Source organism: Eptesicus fuscus, chromosome 2 (genome assembly GCF_027574615.1).
Source record: "Eptesicus fuscus isolate TK198812 chromosome 2, DD_ASM_mEF_20220401, whole genome shotgun sequence".
NCBI classification, from domain to species: Eukaryota; Metazoa; Chordata; class Mammalia; order Chiroptera; family Vespertilionidae; genus Eptesicus; species Eptesicus fuscus.
Genome location: NC_072474.1, coordinates 58964276 through 58982413, shown reverse-complemented (window position 1 = coordinate 58982413; position 18138 = coordinate 58964276). Strand labels below are relative to the sequence as shown.

Here is an 18138-nt window from a genome sequence, read left to right as displayed (position 1 = left end):
CCGTGTACTCTCAGAAATATAGGAACAGTCCTGTCACAGTCAGTCTCACTTGTTAGCTACTCACCTCAAAATGCTGGCTGTGGCCACTGTCTTTTTCATTTTCTTTGCTATAAACAATAACAAAAAGTGTTATGAAGTGTCAATCTGTTTTATAACAATGCTTTTCATCCACTGAAATTATAGTTTATTTTAAAAGTAGGCTGAGTAGCTTTAAATAAAATTCCTATGAAATTCAAACACAAAAGAAAACAACAAAGTAATAAAAATAAAACAAAAGTAGAAATACAAACATGAATATGGTATTTGGCTTTAATAGCAGTAGGGTAGATTTTTTTTATTCTAAGTATTTCCCTTGCTATAAAATACTGTTGGTAAACATAACAGTCCATTAATTCTATGCATTTTAGTTCTTATAATGCACATTGCATTAAGTAAAAAAACAAAACAAAACAAAAAAACCTATTCAAACTCATAAAAAATATGAGGAGAAAATTCTAAAATTACCTGTCATTGGACATCAGTTCAATATTATCAGGTCTAGCCCTCTCATGAGATGGTGTGGAGTTGAGACTTTCCATATTCTGTAACAAAACAAGTCATTGGTTGCCCAGTAGAAATGGTAAGAAATATGCAACATCATACTAGGTAATCTTTCTGTTTTAAAGAAGAGAGAGTAGTAGATAATATGTAGATATTACTAATTCTTGTCCTTGCATTTCTATGTTTGTTAAAACTAGTAAAATTATGACGGTTTATTATTATACACTGCTTGCATAAAAGTGTATATTAAATTTTATCATTTCTTTAACAAAGATATCTGACAGCATCATAGATATGGACATTTTGCCCTATAATGTGCTTGTTAGGTACTCTCCACATTTTATAACTAAACAGAGCAAAACCCAGGTTGTCAGAATATGAGGATGGCATTAGAACTAGAATAGAGGACTCTGACCTTGCAACTGATCAGAAACTGATGTAACACTCACTCCTTATTTAACAACTTTATCGTACATATTGCCAAGATGATCTGGGGTAATATATACCTACGCTGTAAAATATCCATAAAAAGAAATGGGTTTATCTTAAGAACTTTTCTGCAATATTTAATGTTAATCTTTATATCTGCTAAGATAAAAAAATACAAATGGGAAACTTACTTTGAATGGCATGTATTTCATGCTAACCAGGAGGGCTTAATGCTTATCAGGAAGGATATCTGTAAGATTTTTTGACTGCCTCTGTAAATACCAGCCAATGCTTTCTACAAACAATTCGGATGACTGGGCACAGAATAAGTAAGCATTCCCCATGAAGGAAGATTATAAATAAGCAAACGAGCACATTTACATTTAGCAGACTCAAAAACATAGCTGCCTTAGAGACTTGGATCCGAATACCATTGAACTCAAAGATTCATATCTGCAATGAAGGTCATGAAGCATTAATTCACCTATTCTGTGTCACTGAAATAACCAACACATATATTGAAGCAACATGTATTCACCTACATATTTATAACCTCCCATTATGAAAAACCCTTTACAAAGTAAATGTGATTAAGGATCACAATAATCCCATGAAACTGACTATATTGAAAATCTCCAAAACAACAATAACAACATATAATTAGAATAGAAAACGAATCTTTGGCTTGGTAAATGGATGACTTATTTTCCTTTTATGTTGGTTTGGTCAACTTGTCTACAATTCTTAAAGTTTAAAATCCTAGGCTTCATCAAAGAATAGAAACAAAGGGAAACAGCATAATATAATAGTTATAATGGTGGCTCTGGAGTCAGAATGTTTGGGTTTGAATCCTAGCTTTATCATTTAGCAACTATATGACCCTACTTGACCCTCAATTTGCCCATCTGGAAAATGGAAATGGCAACATTACTCAACACAGGGGTCGTGATGAGATTAAATGATATAATACAGTTAAAGCGCTAGAATAATACCCGATACATTTAATGAATATTAGTTGTTCTTGTTGATATTATTATTCTTTCTAAAACTATGAAATCCCCAAGGACAATATTTTACTACTATTTGTCCACAGTTAAGATGATGTCCCAGGAACTGAAAAGACATAGTGTTTGTGTTTGCTACTGAACAAGGATTTACATGCTTAGATAATTTACATCGTTAGATAATTTTAGAATAAATCTGAGAACTTTAAAAAAATGATGACAACAATTATATTCCCATTTTTATAACTCTAAAGCTTAAGTAGTTTAGGTTACAAGAAGCTTCTTTAAAATGGCTCTCATTTAACCAAAGCAGAATTGCTCTTCTTACCTGGATGTGATCTTCCTGATAAAAAGTGATATATCTATGACAAAGAACCTTTGTTTGTTCTCATAGGTAATCTTTAATAGATTATCAAAATCTTTAGTGTAAGATCTAGTGCAATAGTATTAGGTTTTCCTAAAGTTCTGAAACATGAATTCTTAGAGAAAGCATAACCAGATCATTTTAAAACAGTGCTAATGACATACATTTATAATGATATGCAAATGACTATTTCCAAAGACATACAAATCTTTAGATTAAGGCTGAGAAATATTCAGAAAGGGAGAACAGGAAATAAACCATAATAGCATTACACAAATATAAAGATACTTCTGTTAGATGATGTCAGAAGATTGATTTTTTTCCTAACAGAAAGAACCAAGATATAACTGAATAGGTTTTGAGAATTAAAAAAAAAAAAAGAAAGTATAGATAGGTATGTTATACAATAGGAAGCTTTGCAAAAAGCAGTTGAACATGTGAGAAAGTTTAGCTGATCTCCAGGGATAAAACAAGTAGTAACTTCTTCAACTCCCTCCCCACTCCATTTTTTTAAAAGTGTTTGGCCCAAATGTTTAAGAACTCCTCAAGGACCTGAGTTTTTATAGATGTAACTGACAAATGGTGACTTTCTATATTGTTCAGTAATCCTCCCCCTAAAGCTTTATAAGAATTCCAGCTTTCACGCCGTCCTCCACACATTTGAGACTGTTGAATATTCATGGTCTGCTTTTACAAAGCAGCATGCAAGTACACAGTGTTCCTTTGCTAAGGTAGTTGGATTGCCCTCCTATACCTTTTGGAAACAGGAACATGTGAAGAATGTGTTACAACTGGCAACCTACCTCAGTTTTTTTCAGAACGATACAAGCAAGGGTAGTAAAGATCTATGAATGCAGTAACGAAAATACCTATTTCCCTGGGAGCAAAATGTTTTATAAATTCTGACTTCCATTCTTGCCTAGGGTTTAGGGAGGTCAAACTGAGATAAGAGATAATATTGCAATTCCTCCACTTCCCTGAGGTGGGGAAAGGGACAAATGTAATGTACAGGTCAAAATAAAGGCTGAAATATAGAATGCTTTCGTTGTATGAGTAATATGCTACTGGACTTTCAAATGTTCTGTTGTTGTTATTAGTACTTGTCTTATGAGAAAATACTGGCTCAATGCCTTTTGAAGGTGTTGAACTGTTTTATGTCCAAAACTCTTCTCTAGGTGTGATAAGAGTAGTTCATTAATATTTTCATTTATTAAAGGTTGAAGTTAATAGAATTCTTAAAAAAATGTTTTATTGCATTAACTTTTAATATTCCTTCTAAAGTTGTAATCTTTTAAGTAGGTAACTTTAAGAAATAGAAAAGAACAGAGTATGACTTTACAATATAATGAAACTGCTTCTTGAGTTGTATTTTTTTAAAAAACTCAGGTAAAGCCTCATTTACAATGCAGAAAATTTTGCCTCATATAAGTCCTATAAGTGACTTTCAAAACACACACATTTGCTATGATATAATTTATATGGACAATTTTTGAGTGTCAGAAGGAAGTGGCATTTAAGAACTACACTTTTAAATTATAAAAGAACCTCAAATTTAAAAAGAGCAAAAGCCTCTAAAAAAAGCTTTAGGCTGTGGACTTTATTTTCAATTCTTACCCCCAGTTCTGTTTTGGCATTGAAGCTAAGGCTCAAAACCTGTTTGACCACTGAAGCACATGAAACCACTTGGAGCAAAAACAAATTTGTCTTCTAAAACTGTAAAATGCTGACAAAGCCTTTATAGAGGACACCAAAAAAAAAAAAAAAAAAAAAAAAAAGCCTTTTTTTCAATATACAAACAGCTCAGTCTGAAGGCTGCATGGAATGCTGCTAGTCAAAACAGGCTCATTATTCTAACCTTGAGCTCTCGGAGGAGAATATTTGATTTTTCTCATTAACAAATGATGAATGGCAGATTTGAATCTCTTTGTGTACCTTTTTGTACATTTTACTGCTTAAAACTGCATAAATTAACCCATATTAAAAAATAACTACTGGCACTGTAAGAGATGCCTCTGGAAGAGCTTGCCAGCTGTCCACCCAATTCCACCCGTTTCGTCCACAGGACTGCACAGCCACATGCCCAGCAAGAACACATCCCCTGGCTCCTCCGCAATGGGAGATGGCCGAGTGACCAACTGGCCTCCAGCATGATCTGAGAAGCAATGTGTGTGGCTCCCAGACGTGGTCCTTAAACTAACCCACCAGGTATAAGCCTCCACATCCAATCTCTCGCTCTCTGTGAGCTGGAATGGAGATGAAAACCACCAGAGTGCCGGGAAGCTACCTGCTGAAGAAGGCAGAGAGCGAGTTGGCCTGGGGCCCTAAAAACTGTATGGAGCAAGCCCTCTACTCCTCTCCTCAGCCCTGAACTCCTGCTCTAGATTGCCACAGGAGACATAGCTTTTACTAAGTCCAAGACATCGTGGTTTGGGTCTTTATGTTAGACAAGTTACCCTAAACAATATGGCAACCATTCATTCACTCTTCCCCCCGGCACATTTTTAGTGAGTGACTAACCATCTGGGCATGGGGGTGCAATGCTGAGCCAGACAGGCACTAGCCTTGTCACCATGACACTTCTATTTTGGTTACTGCTCCAACTGTAGCTTGTCACATTGTTTATATTACCTTGATTTCTGTAATAGGTTCTATCTGAATACAAATGTAAACTACTAATTGACAAAACATAAAACTCAAGGCCAGCACAATCTTTTCTTACTCAGTAGAATACGAAGAAAATGAATCCTAGATGTGTGTGTATAAACATGATGAGATTAAAAAGTTAGAAGCTCTGGTACACTTATGCAATGGAATACTACTTGGCCATAAAAAAGAAGGAAATCATATCTTTTGTGATAGCATGAATGGACCTGGAGAATATTATGCTAAGTGAAATAAGCCAACCAGAGAGACAAACACCATAGGATTTCACTCACATGTGGAGCAAACAAAATAGAAACAGACTGACAGCTGTCAGAGGGGAGGGGGTGCGGGGGTTAAACAGGTGAAGGGATTAAGCCAAAAAAAACAACAACAAAACACACACCTCAGATACAGACTACAGTATGGTGATTACCAGAGGAAAAGGAGGGTGGGGTGGGGGGGGGGTGTAGAAGAGGGTGAAGGGGCATAAATGGGGACTGAAGGATTTTGGGTAGTGAATACAATATACAAATGAGCTATGATAATAAAAGCGTAATATGCTAATTACACCGGATGTCCTTCCAGATGAAACTGGGGCTGTGAGGGAAGCCTGGGTCCCGGGTGCCAGAGGGAAGCCAGTCCTGGCAGCTGGGGGAAGGAAGGCCTATTGTGCATGAATTTTGTGCACTGGGCCTCTACTGTATTATAAAATTGCACACTTGAAACCTATATAATTTTATTAACCAATGTAACCCCAATAAATTCAATAAAAATATTTTTAAAAATGTAAAGAGTACTCACTTTTCTTGGATTAGGAGTAGGCTGTGGTTAAAACAGTAGGTGCTATGTGAAGGAGGCAGCGGGGAAAACATTCAAGTTTCTGATGAAATGGTCTTTGAATCAAAGTTATTTGCTACCAAAGCTCTCTACTCATCCACTAGGTCCCACCCCCTATCAATTACTCCAGAACACTGATCCTGCAATGGACCCCTTTCTCTTACATCATCAGTTCCCCCTCTCTTTTGGCCTAGCTTATACTAATGCTGTGTAATACAACCGCCCTTTAAAAAGACTCTCTTAATCTTGCATTGTTTCCAGCTACTGCATCAATTTTCTTTTATTTCCTCCTACACTCTCGTGAACCCAGGCTCTTCCTCCCTTTTCCAACCAAAATAGCTCCGAGAGAGGCAGATGTATGTTAGCTGGATATTATATGTGAAATTATCATGTACCCGCTATTCCAATTTCTCTCTTCTGATTTTCTCTTGACTCAAATCTACAAGGCTCCTGGTCCCATAGTGCACTGGAAATTGCTAGCTGCTTAATCTTTTTTTTTTTTTTTTTTTTTAACTTGTAATTCAGTTTATTTATTTATTTATTTATTTTTTTAGGCTTTTTTCTTTTTTTTTTTTCAGCTTTATTTTATTTTATTTTTTTAAATTTCTTTATTGATTAAGGTGTCACATATTTGTCCTCATCCCCCCATTCCCATCCCACCCCTCTCCCCACGCATGCCCCAATCCCCTGTTGAACTTAACCATTGGATAGGCTTATATGCATGCATACAGGTCCTTTTGTTGAACTCTCCCCCTCCCCCCACCCTCCCCCTACCCTCCCCTATCCTCCCTCTGAGGCCCGATAGTCTGATCGATGCCTCCTTGATTCTGGTTCTGTTCTTGTTCCTCAGTCTATGTTGTTCATCATTTCCTCTAGATGAATGAGATCAAATGTCACTAGATATATACTAATAAGAACTGAATGTGAGACGAGCAATAATATTTATGCTGACAGGCAAATGAATCAATCTGTAGCGAGCTTCCCCCTGGACCAACAGTTCTTTTGAGACCCAATTTCGATGTCCAGTAGTTCCTTATGTGTACATGTCAGCACTGACCCCTCAGCTCTGGATGGTGGACAAATGGTGGTAATGGAGGTCCGACTCCCTCTGGTTTGGTCTCGGCCGAACCCAGGGGCACGGCGTCACCTGGACTAAGGGGCACGTGGCCTCACCCATACCCAAGGGGCGCGTGGTCTCACCCGGGCCTGGGACCCAGCCTCACCCGGATGGATCCAGGGGCGCACGGCCTCACCCGGACCCAGGATCTGGCTTCACCCGTACCCAGGGACGCTTGGCCTCTCCCAGACCCAGGGGCACGTGGCCTCACCCGGGCTTAGTTGCACAAGGCCTCACCTGGATCCAGGGACACATGGTCTCACCCAGACCCAGGAACGTTTGGCCACTCCCAGACCCAGGGCCACTTGGGCTCACCCGGGCCTAGGTGCACGAGGCCTCATCCGGATCCAGGGACGCATGGTCTCACCCGGACCCAGGGACGCTTGGCCACTCCCAGACCCAGGGCCACTTGGGCTCACCCGGGCCTAGGTGCACGAGGCCTCACCCGGATCCTGGGACACATGGTCTCACCCGGACCCAGGGATGCTTGGCCTCTCCCAGACCCAGGGCCACTTGGGCTCACCCGGGCCTAGGTGCACGAGGCCTCACCCGGATCCAGGGACAAATGGTCTCACCCGGACCCAGGGACGCTTGGCCTCTCCCAGACCCAGGGCCACTTGGGCTCACCCGGGCCTAGGTGCACGAGGCCTCACCCGGAACCAGGGACACATGGTCTCACCCGGACCCAGGGACGCTTGGCCTCTCCCCGACCCAGGGCCACTTGGGCTCACCCGGGCCTAGGTGCACAAGGCCTCACCTGGATCCAGGGACACATGGTCTCACCCGGACCCAGGGACGCTTGGCCTCTCCCAGACCCAGGGCCACTTGGGCTCACCCGGGCCTAGGTGCACGAGGCCTCACCCGGATCCAGGGACACATGGTCTCACCCAGACCCAGGGACGCTTGGCCTCTCCCAGACCCAGGGCCACTTGGGCTCACCCGGGCCTAGGTGCACGAGGCCTCACCCGGATCCAGGGACACATGGTCTCACCCGGACCCAGGGACGCTTGGCCTCTCCCCGACCCAGGGCCACTTGGGCTCACCCGGGCCTAGGTGCACGAGGCCTCACCCGGATCCAGGGACACATGGTCTCACCCGGACCCAGGGACGCTTGGCCTCTCCCCGACCCAGGGCCACTTGGGCTCACCCGGGCCTAGGTGCACGAGGCCTCACCCAGATCCTGGGACACATGGTCTCGCCCGGACCCAGGGACGCTTGGCCTCTCCCAGACCCAGGGCCACTTGGGCTCACCCGGGCCTAGGTGCACGAGGCCTCACCCGGATCCAGGGACGCATGGTCTCGCCCGGACCCAGGGACGCTTGGCCTCTCCCTGACCCAGGGCCACTTGGGCTCACCCGGACCTAGATGCACGAGGCCTCATCCGGATCCAGGGACACATGGTATCACCCGGACCCAGGGACGCTTGGCCTCTCCCAGACCCAGGGCCACTTGGGCTCACCCGGGCCTAGGTGCACAAGGCCTCACCCGGATCCAGGGACACATGGTCTCGCCCGGACCCAGGGACGCTTGGCCTCTCCCAGACCCAGGGCCACTTGGGCTCACCCGGGCCTAGGTGCATGAGGCCTCATCCGGATTCAGGGACGCATGGTCTCGCCCGGACCCAGGGACGCTTGGCCTCTCCCAGACCCAGGGGCACGTGGCCTCACCCAGGCCTAGGTGCCCAAGGCCTCACCCGGATCCAGGGACACATGGTCTCACCCGGACCCAGGGACGCTTGGCCTCTCCCAGACCCAGGGCCACTTGGGCTCACCCGGGCCTACGTGCACGCGGCCTCACCGGATCCAGGGACACATGGTCTCGCCTGGACCCAGGGGTGTGTGGGCTCTCCCTGACCCAGGGGCGCTTGGCCTCGCCCGGGCACGGGATCCCGCGTCATCCGGGTCCAGAGGCACTTGGCCTCACCCGGACCCGGAGTCCGGCCTCACCTGGACCCAGGGGCATGTGGCCTCACCTAGACCCAGGGACGTGAGGCCTCACTTATACCCAGAGGCGTGTGACCACACCCGAGCCCAGAGGCGCGCAACCCCGCCCGCACCCGGGTCTCAGCTGGGCCCCGTCTTCCCGATCCCAATTCCTGCCGGTCAATCCCCCCTCAGCAATTCCCCTGGCCATCCTTCCGGAGCTCCAGTATGGCTGCTGCAGAACTCGTCGGGCGGCGGCTCGGCGAAGCTCCGGTGCACCCGGTGCATGGCGGTGGGCCAGTCTGGCGTCGCTGTGTCGGCCCTTGGGTCTGCATCGGTGGCCGGTCGCCGAGCATGCGCACCTGGCCGCTTCCGGGGCGTTGAGATTCTTGACGGACTCAGAGGTCAGCATAGCTGCTTAATCTTAAACTCTTTTGCTTGTATCTTCTCCTCCACCGATCGATCCTCTACATATTGGTATGTCCCAGGGCACAGTCCTTGGACCCTTCTCTTTGCTCCTTCCCTAGGGGCCAGCTAGGGCTATCCCAAAGCTTTAAATACCAACTGTGTGCCAAAGACTTCCAAACTTAATTTATTTCTCCCCTAAACTCCAGATTCATATATGTAACTGCCTACTTGACTGGTTTATTAATAAACATCTTAAGCTCAACATATCCATATGGAATTACTGATGCCCCATCTCATTTACCTTCCAACAGTTTCTCCATTTTAATAAATGGCACTCCATCCTTCTAGCTACTCCAAAAGTCTTGGAGTCATCTTGCACCCCTTCCTGCTTCTTCACATCCAAATACAACCCATTAGATAATGCTCTTGGTTCTACTCCAAAATATATCTATAGTCTGACCACTTCTTACTACCTCCATTGCTGTCATCCTGGCCAAAATTGAGTATTATCTCTCCCTTCGATGATGCCAATTATTCTGCTTTAGTTCTTGTCCATCTTTCACCACCTCTGGGCTATTCTTTCCACAGTTGCCAGAGTGATTCTTTCAAAAGGTAAATCAGAAAATGACTTTCTTCCCTGTAATTGTTCCTCATCTCACTCCAGGTAAATGCCAAACACCTAAAAATGTCTGTCAAGCTTTAAGTGGTCATGGCCCTTACTTTGTCTCTGATTCATCTCCTATAATGCTTATCCCTCAGCTCTGCTCCAACCATAGCAGCCTCTTGCTTATCCTCAAAAGGTTAAGCCTATTGCCTCATCTGCCTGGATAGTCTCTCTAGCTATCCTGATGGCAAACTCCCTCACCTCCTTCAGGCCCCTGCACCAGTACGATTCTCAGGGAAGCTTGACCTGAGGACCTGAATCCACACAACACCAACCTTTATCTCCCACCCTTCCTACTTTATTACTCAGCTTCGTTTCTCCCCGCAGCATGTATTGTCATCTGACTATTTCCTTGTTTCTTCTCCATCTCATCCTTTGAAAATGCCAACTTCAAGAAGGCAGAAAGTGTCTCTTTGATCACCTAAATTTTGCTTGTCAAATAGTTTTCTGTTGTATGCTTGAAGGAATGAATAATTTTAAATCTGTGGTTCATAGTGTTGGCTTCTTTACATTATGTTGACACCACTCAGAGAATCACTGTCCTATAGTTTTGTTGTTGTTTTTTTTTTTGTTAATCCTCACCTGAGGATTTTTCCCTATTGATTTTAGAGAGAGTGGAGGAAGGCAGGGAGGGACAGGGACAGAGACAGAGAGACACATTGATTGGTTGCCTCCAGCACATGCCCTGACTGGGACAGGGATGAAATTGCAACCCAGGTACCTGCCCTTAACCAGGAATAGAACCCATGACCTTTTGGTTCTATCAGCTTGGGTTGATGCTCTAACTACTTAGAAACACTGGCCAGGGCAGCCATGTAGTTTTGACAAGAGTTCTTGCTGAGTTGTGCTGCACTGAAGACAAGAGTTGATAGTTTCTGCATTTGGTAGATGATTGTTTGCAGTAGCAGGTAAAATGGTTTGAAGATGGGAGAGGGCACAGACTGGAGGCTTGGAGATATGCTGGTGGCTGTTTTGAGGTTCTAGGCTAGTTATAATTAGGGCTTCGGCTATGTAATGGCAATACAAAAAGAAAAGGGTGACATACATCACATTTTTATAGTAGAGTCAACAATATTGGACAAATTATTGAAAAGTTGGAAGGATTAGGAATAAGGAAAAGGAAAGGACTTCGAAAATGACTAAGAGGATGATCTGATAAACTCAGATGGGTATCTTGAGTGAAAGAGATCAAAGAGAAAAAGACAACAAGTTTGGTTTTAACATGTTTACTTTGAAGTACTTTCTAGGGTGAACTGCAGAGAGTATCAATTAAATGCTGATTTGGGCCCTGGCCGGTGTGGCTCAGTCGGTTGGAGCATCCTCCCATGCAGTGAGGTCCTGGGTCGATTCCCAGTCAGGACACATGCCTAGGTTGTGGTTTGATCCTCGGTTGGGGTGTGTTCGGGAGGCAACTGATCGTTGTAGCTCTATCCCGTTGATGTTTTCCTCTTTCTGCCTCCCTTCCTTCCTCTCTAAAATCAGTAATTTCTTTTTTTTTTTTCAAATGTTCATTTGGGGGGAAAATGTTGATTTGGAAGTCATTTGTAAAGAGGTGACATTTGGCACCATGGAAGTGGAGAAGCTCTCAGATAAAATGCTGGTAGAAGAGAGATAAGAGACAGAAATCTGGGTAACATTTAAATCCAGTTCTGCTTTGTGGGACATTAGCCAGTGAAGGATACAGCAAAGAAGAAACCAGTCATTGTGGTAAGAGGACAAGGCAAGGTCACCATCATAGAGGCCAAGGGAGAAAGAGTTCTGAGAAAAAGGGACAAAGTATCAAAAGCACCACAGGCCTTAGGGAGGCCAAGGGTCAAGCATACGTCATAGCACAAAAGTGTTAAAAGGCCAGCTCCAACTGCAGGTCGGTCCAAGAAAGCAGTTTCTTCAGAGAAGTGAGTAGAATCCTGACTACAGGGGTTGAAAGTGTGAAAAGAATTGAAAATAACAAGTATGGACTGTTCAAAATATTTGATGGTAAAATGAAGGAATGAGACTGGAGATCAGAGCAAAGCAAACAGAAAGGAACTTAAATATGTACTGTTTTCAGTTTTTCCTCTTTGTTTTGAGCATATTTCGTTGCATTTAAAAAACACACACAACGAGAATATTAATATCTCCGATTTTACAGATGAGGGAACTAAGTAACTGAGTAGCACATTCACTTGTATAGCTATTACATGACAGACAAAGCAGCAGAGGTAGGATTATTGAATAAAATGCATGACTGAGTTATGGCTTTTGATTCAAACTGTTACTAGGCCAACAGAAATGAGCCAACGAAGAAAGCAATGAACTGTGTGTGTGTGTGTGTGTGTGTGTGTGTGTGTGTGTGTGTACACACATACATGGGGGTGGGATGCAGAGATGGATGTAGAAGATAGAATTTCTAAAGATACTTCTTAACTTTAGAATTTAGAAAGACCACTTTATCATCTGACCAGGTAAGAAGATAACATGAGTGAAGATGTAGAGAAATTCTGGAGCAGGAGGGAGGAAACTTGCTGAAAGACCAGCCAGCTGTCTTAACTCTTCAAAGTAAAACCAGGAGACGAGTTTCCAAGAGAGACTGAAGGGCACAGGCGTGAGCTAGGGGTTAGGGAGAGGAAAAGGTTGAGACTGTGGCAATAGAGATAAGGCAGAGCACTCTAATGTCACTCACGGCCACTGACTTTCAAGCTCGGCAACATCTGTAATCTCTGGTCTCTGCAGGCCACGGCAGCCTTGGAAGGTGAAAGGACAAAGGGGAAAGTGCCCGGATTGTTCCCACTTCAGAGATTCCAAATCTGCAAGATGCCTTTTTTAGGTCTACAGCATATTGTCCTCTTTGGCTGTGCGGTGGGCTGTGAGGTCACTGTGAAATGATGACTCACAGCCTTCAGTTACTCTCCTCTCATTTTCTCTGGAAAATAGCTTTTGCTCCCATCTCTCCACCAAAATTGCTCTTGTATTAAGTGTTCTCCAGTTTGCTAATTCTAATAATGGTCCTATTCGGCCTTCTATTGGATCCATCATCTCACCCTCTTTTCACTTAGCCTCCTAGACAACAAATCACCTCATTTTTCTTCTACTTTGCTGGTGGCTTTTTAAGTCTTTTCTACTGATAACTTTTTATCTCTCCATGTACCTCTCCATGTTGGTACGCCTCAGGCTCACAGTCCCCGAGGCCACTTCTCTTCTCTGTCCACACTGCTCCTTTGGTTGCTCACTCAGGATACTGGCTTTAAATAGCCTTTATCTGCTGATGACTCCCACCCACACTGTATCTCCAGCCAGGATATCCTCCCTCAACTAAGGCCCAGAAACCCAGTTGCCTCCCGCCTCTGAGATATCTGATGGGCAGTTCAATCCTAACATGTTCAAAACTGAACCCAGGACTGCCCCCCAAACTTCTGTCTTCTCATTTCAGTAGACTGGCAACACAAATCTTCTAGTTGTTCAGGCCAAAAACACTGGAGTCTCTTTGACGCCTCTATTACTTTCATACCCTACAGGTAATGTCAATTCTACCTTCAAAATGTATCCAGAACCCATCTCCTACTTCCTGACTCCTGCAATGCAGTACTTCAGGAGGGACCATTCACGGTTTAGTTGATGTGAACAATGCCCCTAGGAGTAGTGCACTGTACAGCCTGCAAGGTTATATGTGCCGGTTCTGGTATCACCTGTGTTGAAGCCACAATCATCTCAAACCTTCCTGCCGTGGTTACTCTGCTTTTGCCCACTTACTGTCTATTCTCAAGGTAATAGTCACATCAAATTTCAGTGAGTCTGATCACCATTCCACCTAGGCCCTCAGTGGATTCTCACCTCACCCAGAGTAAAGGCAGAGCCTTGCAATTATCTCTGAGGCCTTACTTCGTCTGCCCTCTCTCCCGTTACCTCTCTCACTTTGCTCACTCTCAGCCATGATGGTGTCTCTGTGGTTTCTTGAACATTCCAGATACTTTACTGCCTCGGGGCCTTTGCCACCTGCCATTATAATACATCCTTCTAAGGCTTGGGTCCTAACTTCCTCTAGGTCTTTATACTCAAACTAGTGGCCTGGTACACGAAATTCGTGCACGTTAAAAGGGAATTAATTCGAGGAAATATTTTAATATTGCTATTTGCCCTTTCTCTGTAATAGAAGTGTCAGAGATGAAAGAAAATTAGTAAAATGTTTATGAAAATCTTCCTCCTGTCAGAGTCTGGGGCGCACTGTGGGACCCAGAGTCAAGTCCCTGCCCACCCGCACACACCTCAAAATGTGAGACCCAGACCTGGCCGGCCCCACCCCTGTCAAGCCCCGCCAGGTGGGGGGGGGGTGCAGCCTCAGGTCCCCTGTCAAGGGAAGCGCAGCCTCGGGTGCCCCGCCCTGGCTCCACATAGCCTCAGGTCCCTGCTGATTGCTCATTATGGGAACCCTGCCTCCGCTGTGGGTGCAGTCATCTTGTGTTACTATAGGAACCCCACCTCCGCTGTGGGCACAGCCATCTTGTGATGGCATGACAGTTAATTTGAATATTACCTCTTTATTATATAGGATGTCAAATTCTTGGGATATCTTCTCTGACCATGCCATTTAAAACTGCACCCCTTGCCCCCTCACAATTCCTATCCCCATTTCCTGCTTTATTTTTCTTTCCAGTAGTTAATCACTATCTAATATAGCCTATGTTTTACTTGTTTTCTTGATTATTGTCTGTTTCCCCTATTAGAAGGTTGGGATCCATAAGGGCAGCAATTTTTGCCAGCTTTTCTCACTGTTGTATCCCCAGGATACTTCCTGGCACATGGAAGGCATATAATTACGCACAATACTTCCTCCCCATCTATGGAAACAAGTGTTTAGTCAGGGTGCAAAGAACTTGACAAAGTTGAAAAGGACTGTGAAGGAGAGCTGGGTAAAGTAAAATTAGAATATTAAAAATAGTGGGAAGTTAAGATGCACAACCTAACTTTCAGAATGTGGTCTAAATACTTGTAGTGGTCACTATTATGTTCTCTGGCTCTTAGTTTTGTGGTTACCTGTGAAGATGAGATTTAAAAATTCATGGAATATGAGAGTTAGGAAAGATCTTAGAGAATACCCCCACTTTATAGATGAGGAAAATTTTTCTAAGTTGCATGGGCAGGATTTTAAGTTATTCATTGCAACAAAGACATGGTCCACTTTGCTCACTTATGTGACAGGCACAATTCTGGAATGTGGAAACTGGCAACTAAGGTGGGAACATAAATCAGACCAACATGAAATTAGGTTTTCCCATCCAAACGTCTTTAAACAATGACTCTGTCCATAGTTTTTATAATCAACTACATATTCTAAGGAATAAGTGTATTTTTCCACTTTTATTAGCTATTACAACCTAGATAATTTAAGACACTATCCCTAGTAAAAAGAAGATTATTGATGGGTTCAGTTCAGTGAAAAGGGATTCAAACAGAGAAGTACACTCTTTTCAAAGATGCCAAGAGTCAGACTTTTAGTCACTGTTATTCTCTTTGGCAGATAAGCAAATAAAGTGCTAATGAAGTTAGTATGATTTTGGAAATATTTTACTGTTCCCCCAAATATGAATTAAGTCAATAATCAATAACATTTACTGGGTCATGAATGGTTCCAGATCTTTTACTTGTTATTTGAAGAACTGTGTCAGATGAGGTCTGAGGTAAACGACTGCTCTCTGTCCATTTCAGCTGATCAGTTTATTTCTAGAAATACAGTATCAAGACATTTTGGGGGAAAATAGAATAAACATGCTTTCCCTGGATTTGCATTTATGTATATTTTACTTAGGGCAAAATTTGGAATCTTCTGTGAGCACGTGCAGAAACTGACAATGAAAAAAATAGGTGGCCCATAGTGCTTTTAGATGTATGTACCCAGCATGGAGCTGATAACTGGGCAGAGATAAAGGAGACCAGGAGGATTTACACACTGAACAGTGGGGATGTACATTACCTATTTTTATTAGACACCAGTTCATGCTATGCTATACAATCTATCTTCACTTTATATCTTTTTGAAAAAAAAAAATTTTTTTTTAAAGAGAATTAGAAGACAGACTTTTGGTTCTCACTTTCCAGAGAAACTGAATACACAAAAAAGGATGATATATATTCATTGCTAAACCATATAATGTTTTAGTTATTGACTGAACTAAAGGTTCAGGTCTGAGAAAACTGTAGGAGATTAATTTTTTTTTTGGGGGGGGTTCTGATTAATTTGGAGGAAAATACTTGATAGAATATAGATTTGAAAATAAATTTCTGAACATGAAGAAAGTTGATCCTCTTTCCCTTTGTATTTTCCTTTTACCTGGCTTTAAGTTCATTCATTAAAACTTATTTTTTACATATTCATATAGAAAAGAAGAAATAGAATGGGGAAAGCAAGGACACATGCAAATTACTGACAATCCTGTCCCCAAAATAAAAGTAAAAAATGCTCAAAAGAATAAGACAAAAGTCAGATCAATTTGAATAAAATGGAACTCAAATTCGTTCTCTTTCTGGTTCCTTTGGCAAAATATAATCTTTCCCAGCCTTTTTATATTTATAAAAATGAAATGCAAGTGTGTATCACAGGTAGCTCTAAGGTCTCTTTCAGAACTCATAATGTATAATTTTGTAAAACTCAAGATTGAAATTATTATTCATTTATTACAAAGCAAGGAAAAGAGATGTGATATTTCCTAATTGGTCGCAAGTAAAAATTGTGTAAAATTATCCACTTACCACAAGATCGTCTTGATTTTCATTGAGATCATTAAGTCTGGAACTGGATTTCTGACGTTTGGGTTTGCTCCTTTCTCCAATAGAACCAGAAGTATTTTCATGTAAATTTTCCACTTCCTGAGCATTCAAAATACAATCATCCAGGTTGCTGAGCCCAGAAGGAATATTTTCTTTGTTGATGAGTCCCCTAGATTTGAAAGAAAATTATCTTAATTGTCTCTCAAAAGGTAAAAGGGGCATTTTAATGACACTGCCACTGCCTCACACAGGAGTCAGAAGAGTGCTAGAAATTCCAGTTTGCATCTTTGATCAAAATCTGAGCAGAGTGCCACTACCGAAACCTCTTGGTGCCAAATAAATCACATTAAGAGAGAAATTAGTCCTAGAGGCAATTGGCAAGTGCTGTGTTTCTAGCAAATGAACAACTTTTGTATTTGTACCAAAAGTAATTTGTATTCAAACAGGAAGATTAGTGTAAGCTAACAAATAATTCTGCCCCCCTCTTATATGTATGTACACACACACACACACACACACACACACACACACACATCTTACACATTGATACAATGTATGAAAAAAAATCTGAAAAGGAAATATGTGTTTCTCTAGAATGGGACACGATGGTTTTCCCAAATGATAAAGACATTTTAGAGTAGTAAAATGTATTAATCTATAAATCTGACCATGTTAGGTAATCTTGGTAGAAACAGCACAATAAAAACTACGGAATACAGATCATTGAAAAAAGAATATACTTTTATTGTTGAAAGTATACAGATGTCCTCCTTCCCCCCTCCCCCCATTAACCCCCTCTACCCTGCTCCTGGCCCCTCCCCAGGCCTTTACAGCACTATTGTCTGTGTCTGTGGCTATGCATATCATTTCTTTGGTTAATCTCTTCCCCCACCACCCTTCCCTCTGAGATTCATCAGTCTGTTCCATGCTTCCATGTCTCTGGTTCTATTTTGTTCATCAGTTTATTTTGTTCATTAGATTTCCACATATGAGTGAGATCATGTGATACTTGTCTTTCTCTGACTGACTTATTTTACTTAGCATAATATTCTCCAGGTCCCCCCATGCTGTCTCAAAAGGTAAGAAATCCTTCTTTTTTACAGCTGCACAGTATTATGCACTCATCTACTGAGGAGCACTTTGGCTGGAGTACAAATAATTTTTAAAAAATATATATTTTATTGATTTTTTTACAGAGAGGAAGGGAGAGGGATAGTTAGAAACATAGATGAGAGAGAAACATCAATCAGCTGCACACCCCCTACTAGGGATGTGTCCACAACTAAGGTACATGCCCTTGATCGGAATCGAACCTGAGACCCTTGAGTCTGCAGGCCGATGCTCTATCCACTGAGCCAAACCGGTTAGGGCCAAATAATTTTTAATTGAAATATAAATTTATTACGTCCCAGTGCAAGGAATTCCAGAATGTAAGCTTGTAACTGGAGTTCCTTCATGACTTAGCTGTA

At 42.6% G+C, this 18138-nt stretch overlaps 1 protein-coding gene across 1 annotated transcript in view; it reads right to left on the bottom strand.

Moving 5' to 3' along the window:
* The window catches only part of FAM13A (family with sequence similarity 13 member A), a 254998-nt gene that overhangs the window by 43320 nt on the left and 193540 nt on the right, over nucleotides 1-18138 (bottom strand). Inside the window, exons 10-12 of the mRNA XM_054727491.1 lie at nucleotides 16652-16838; nucleotides 505-581; nucleotides 65-107 (exon numbers count right to left, since the gene is read on the bottom strand). Of these exons, the coding sequence (XP_054583466.1) occupies nucleotides 65-107; nucleotides 505-581; nucleotides 16652-16838 (307 nt within the window). The remainder of the gene's footprint in view (nucleotides 1-64; nucleotides 108-504; nucleotides 582-16651; nucleotides 16839-18138) is intronic.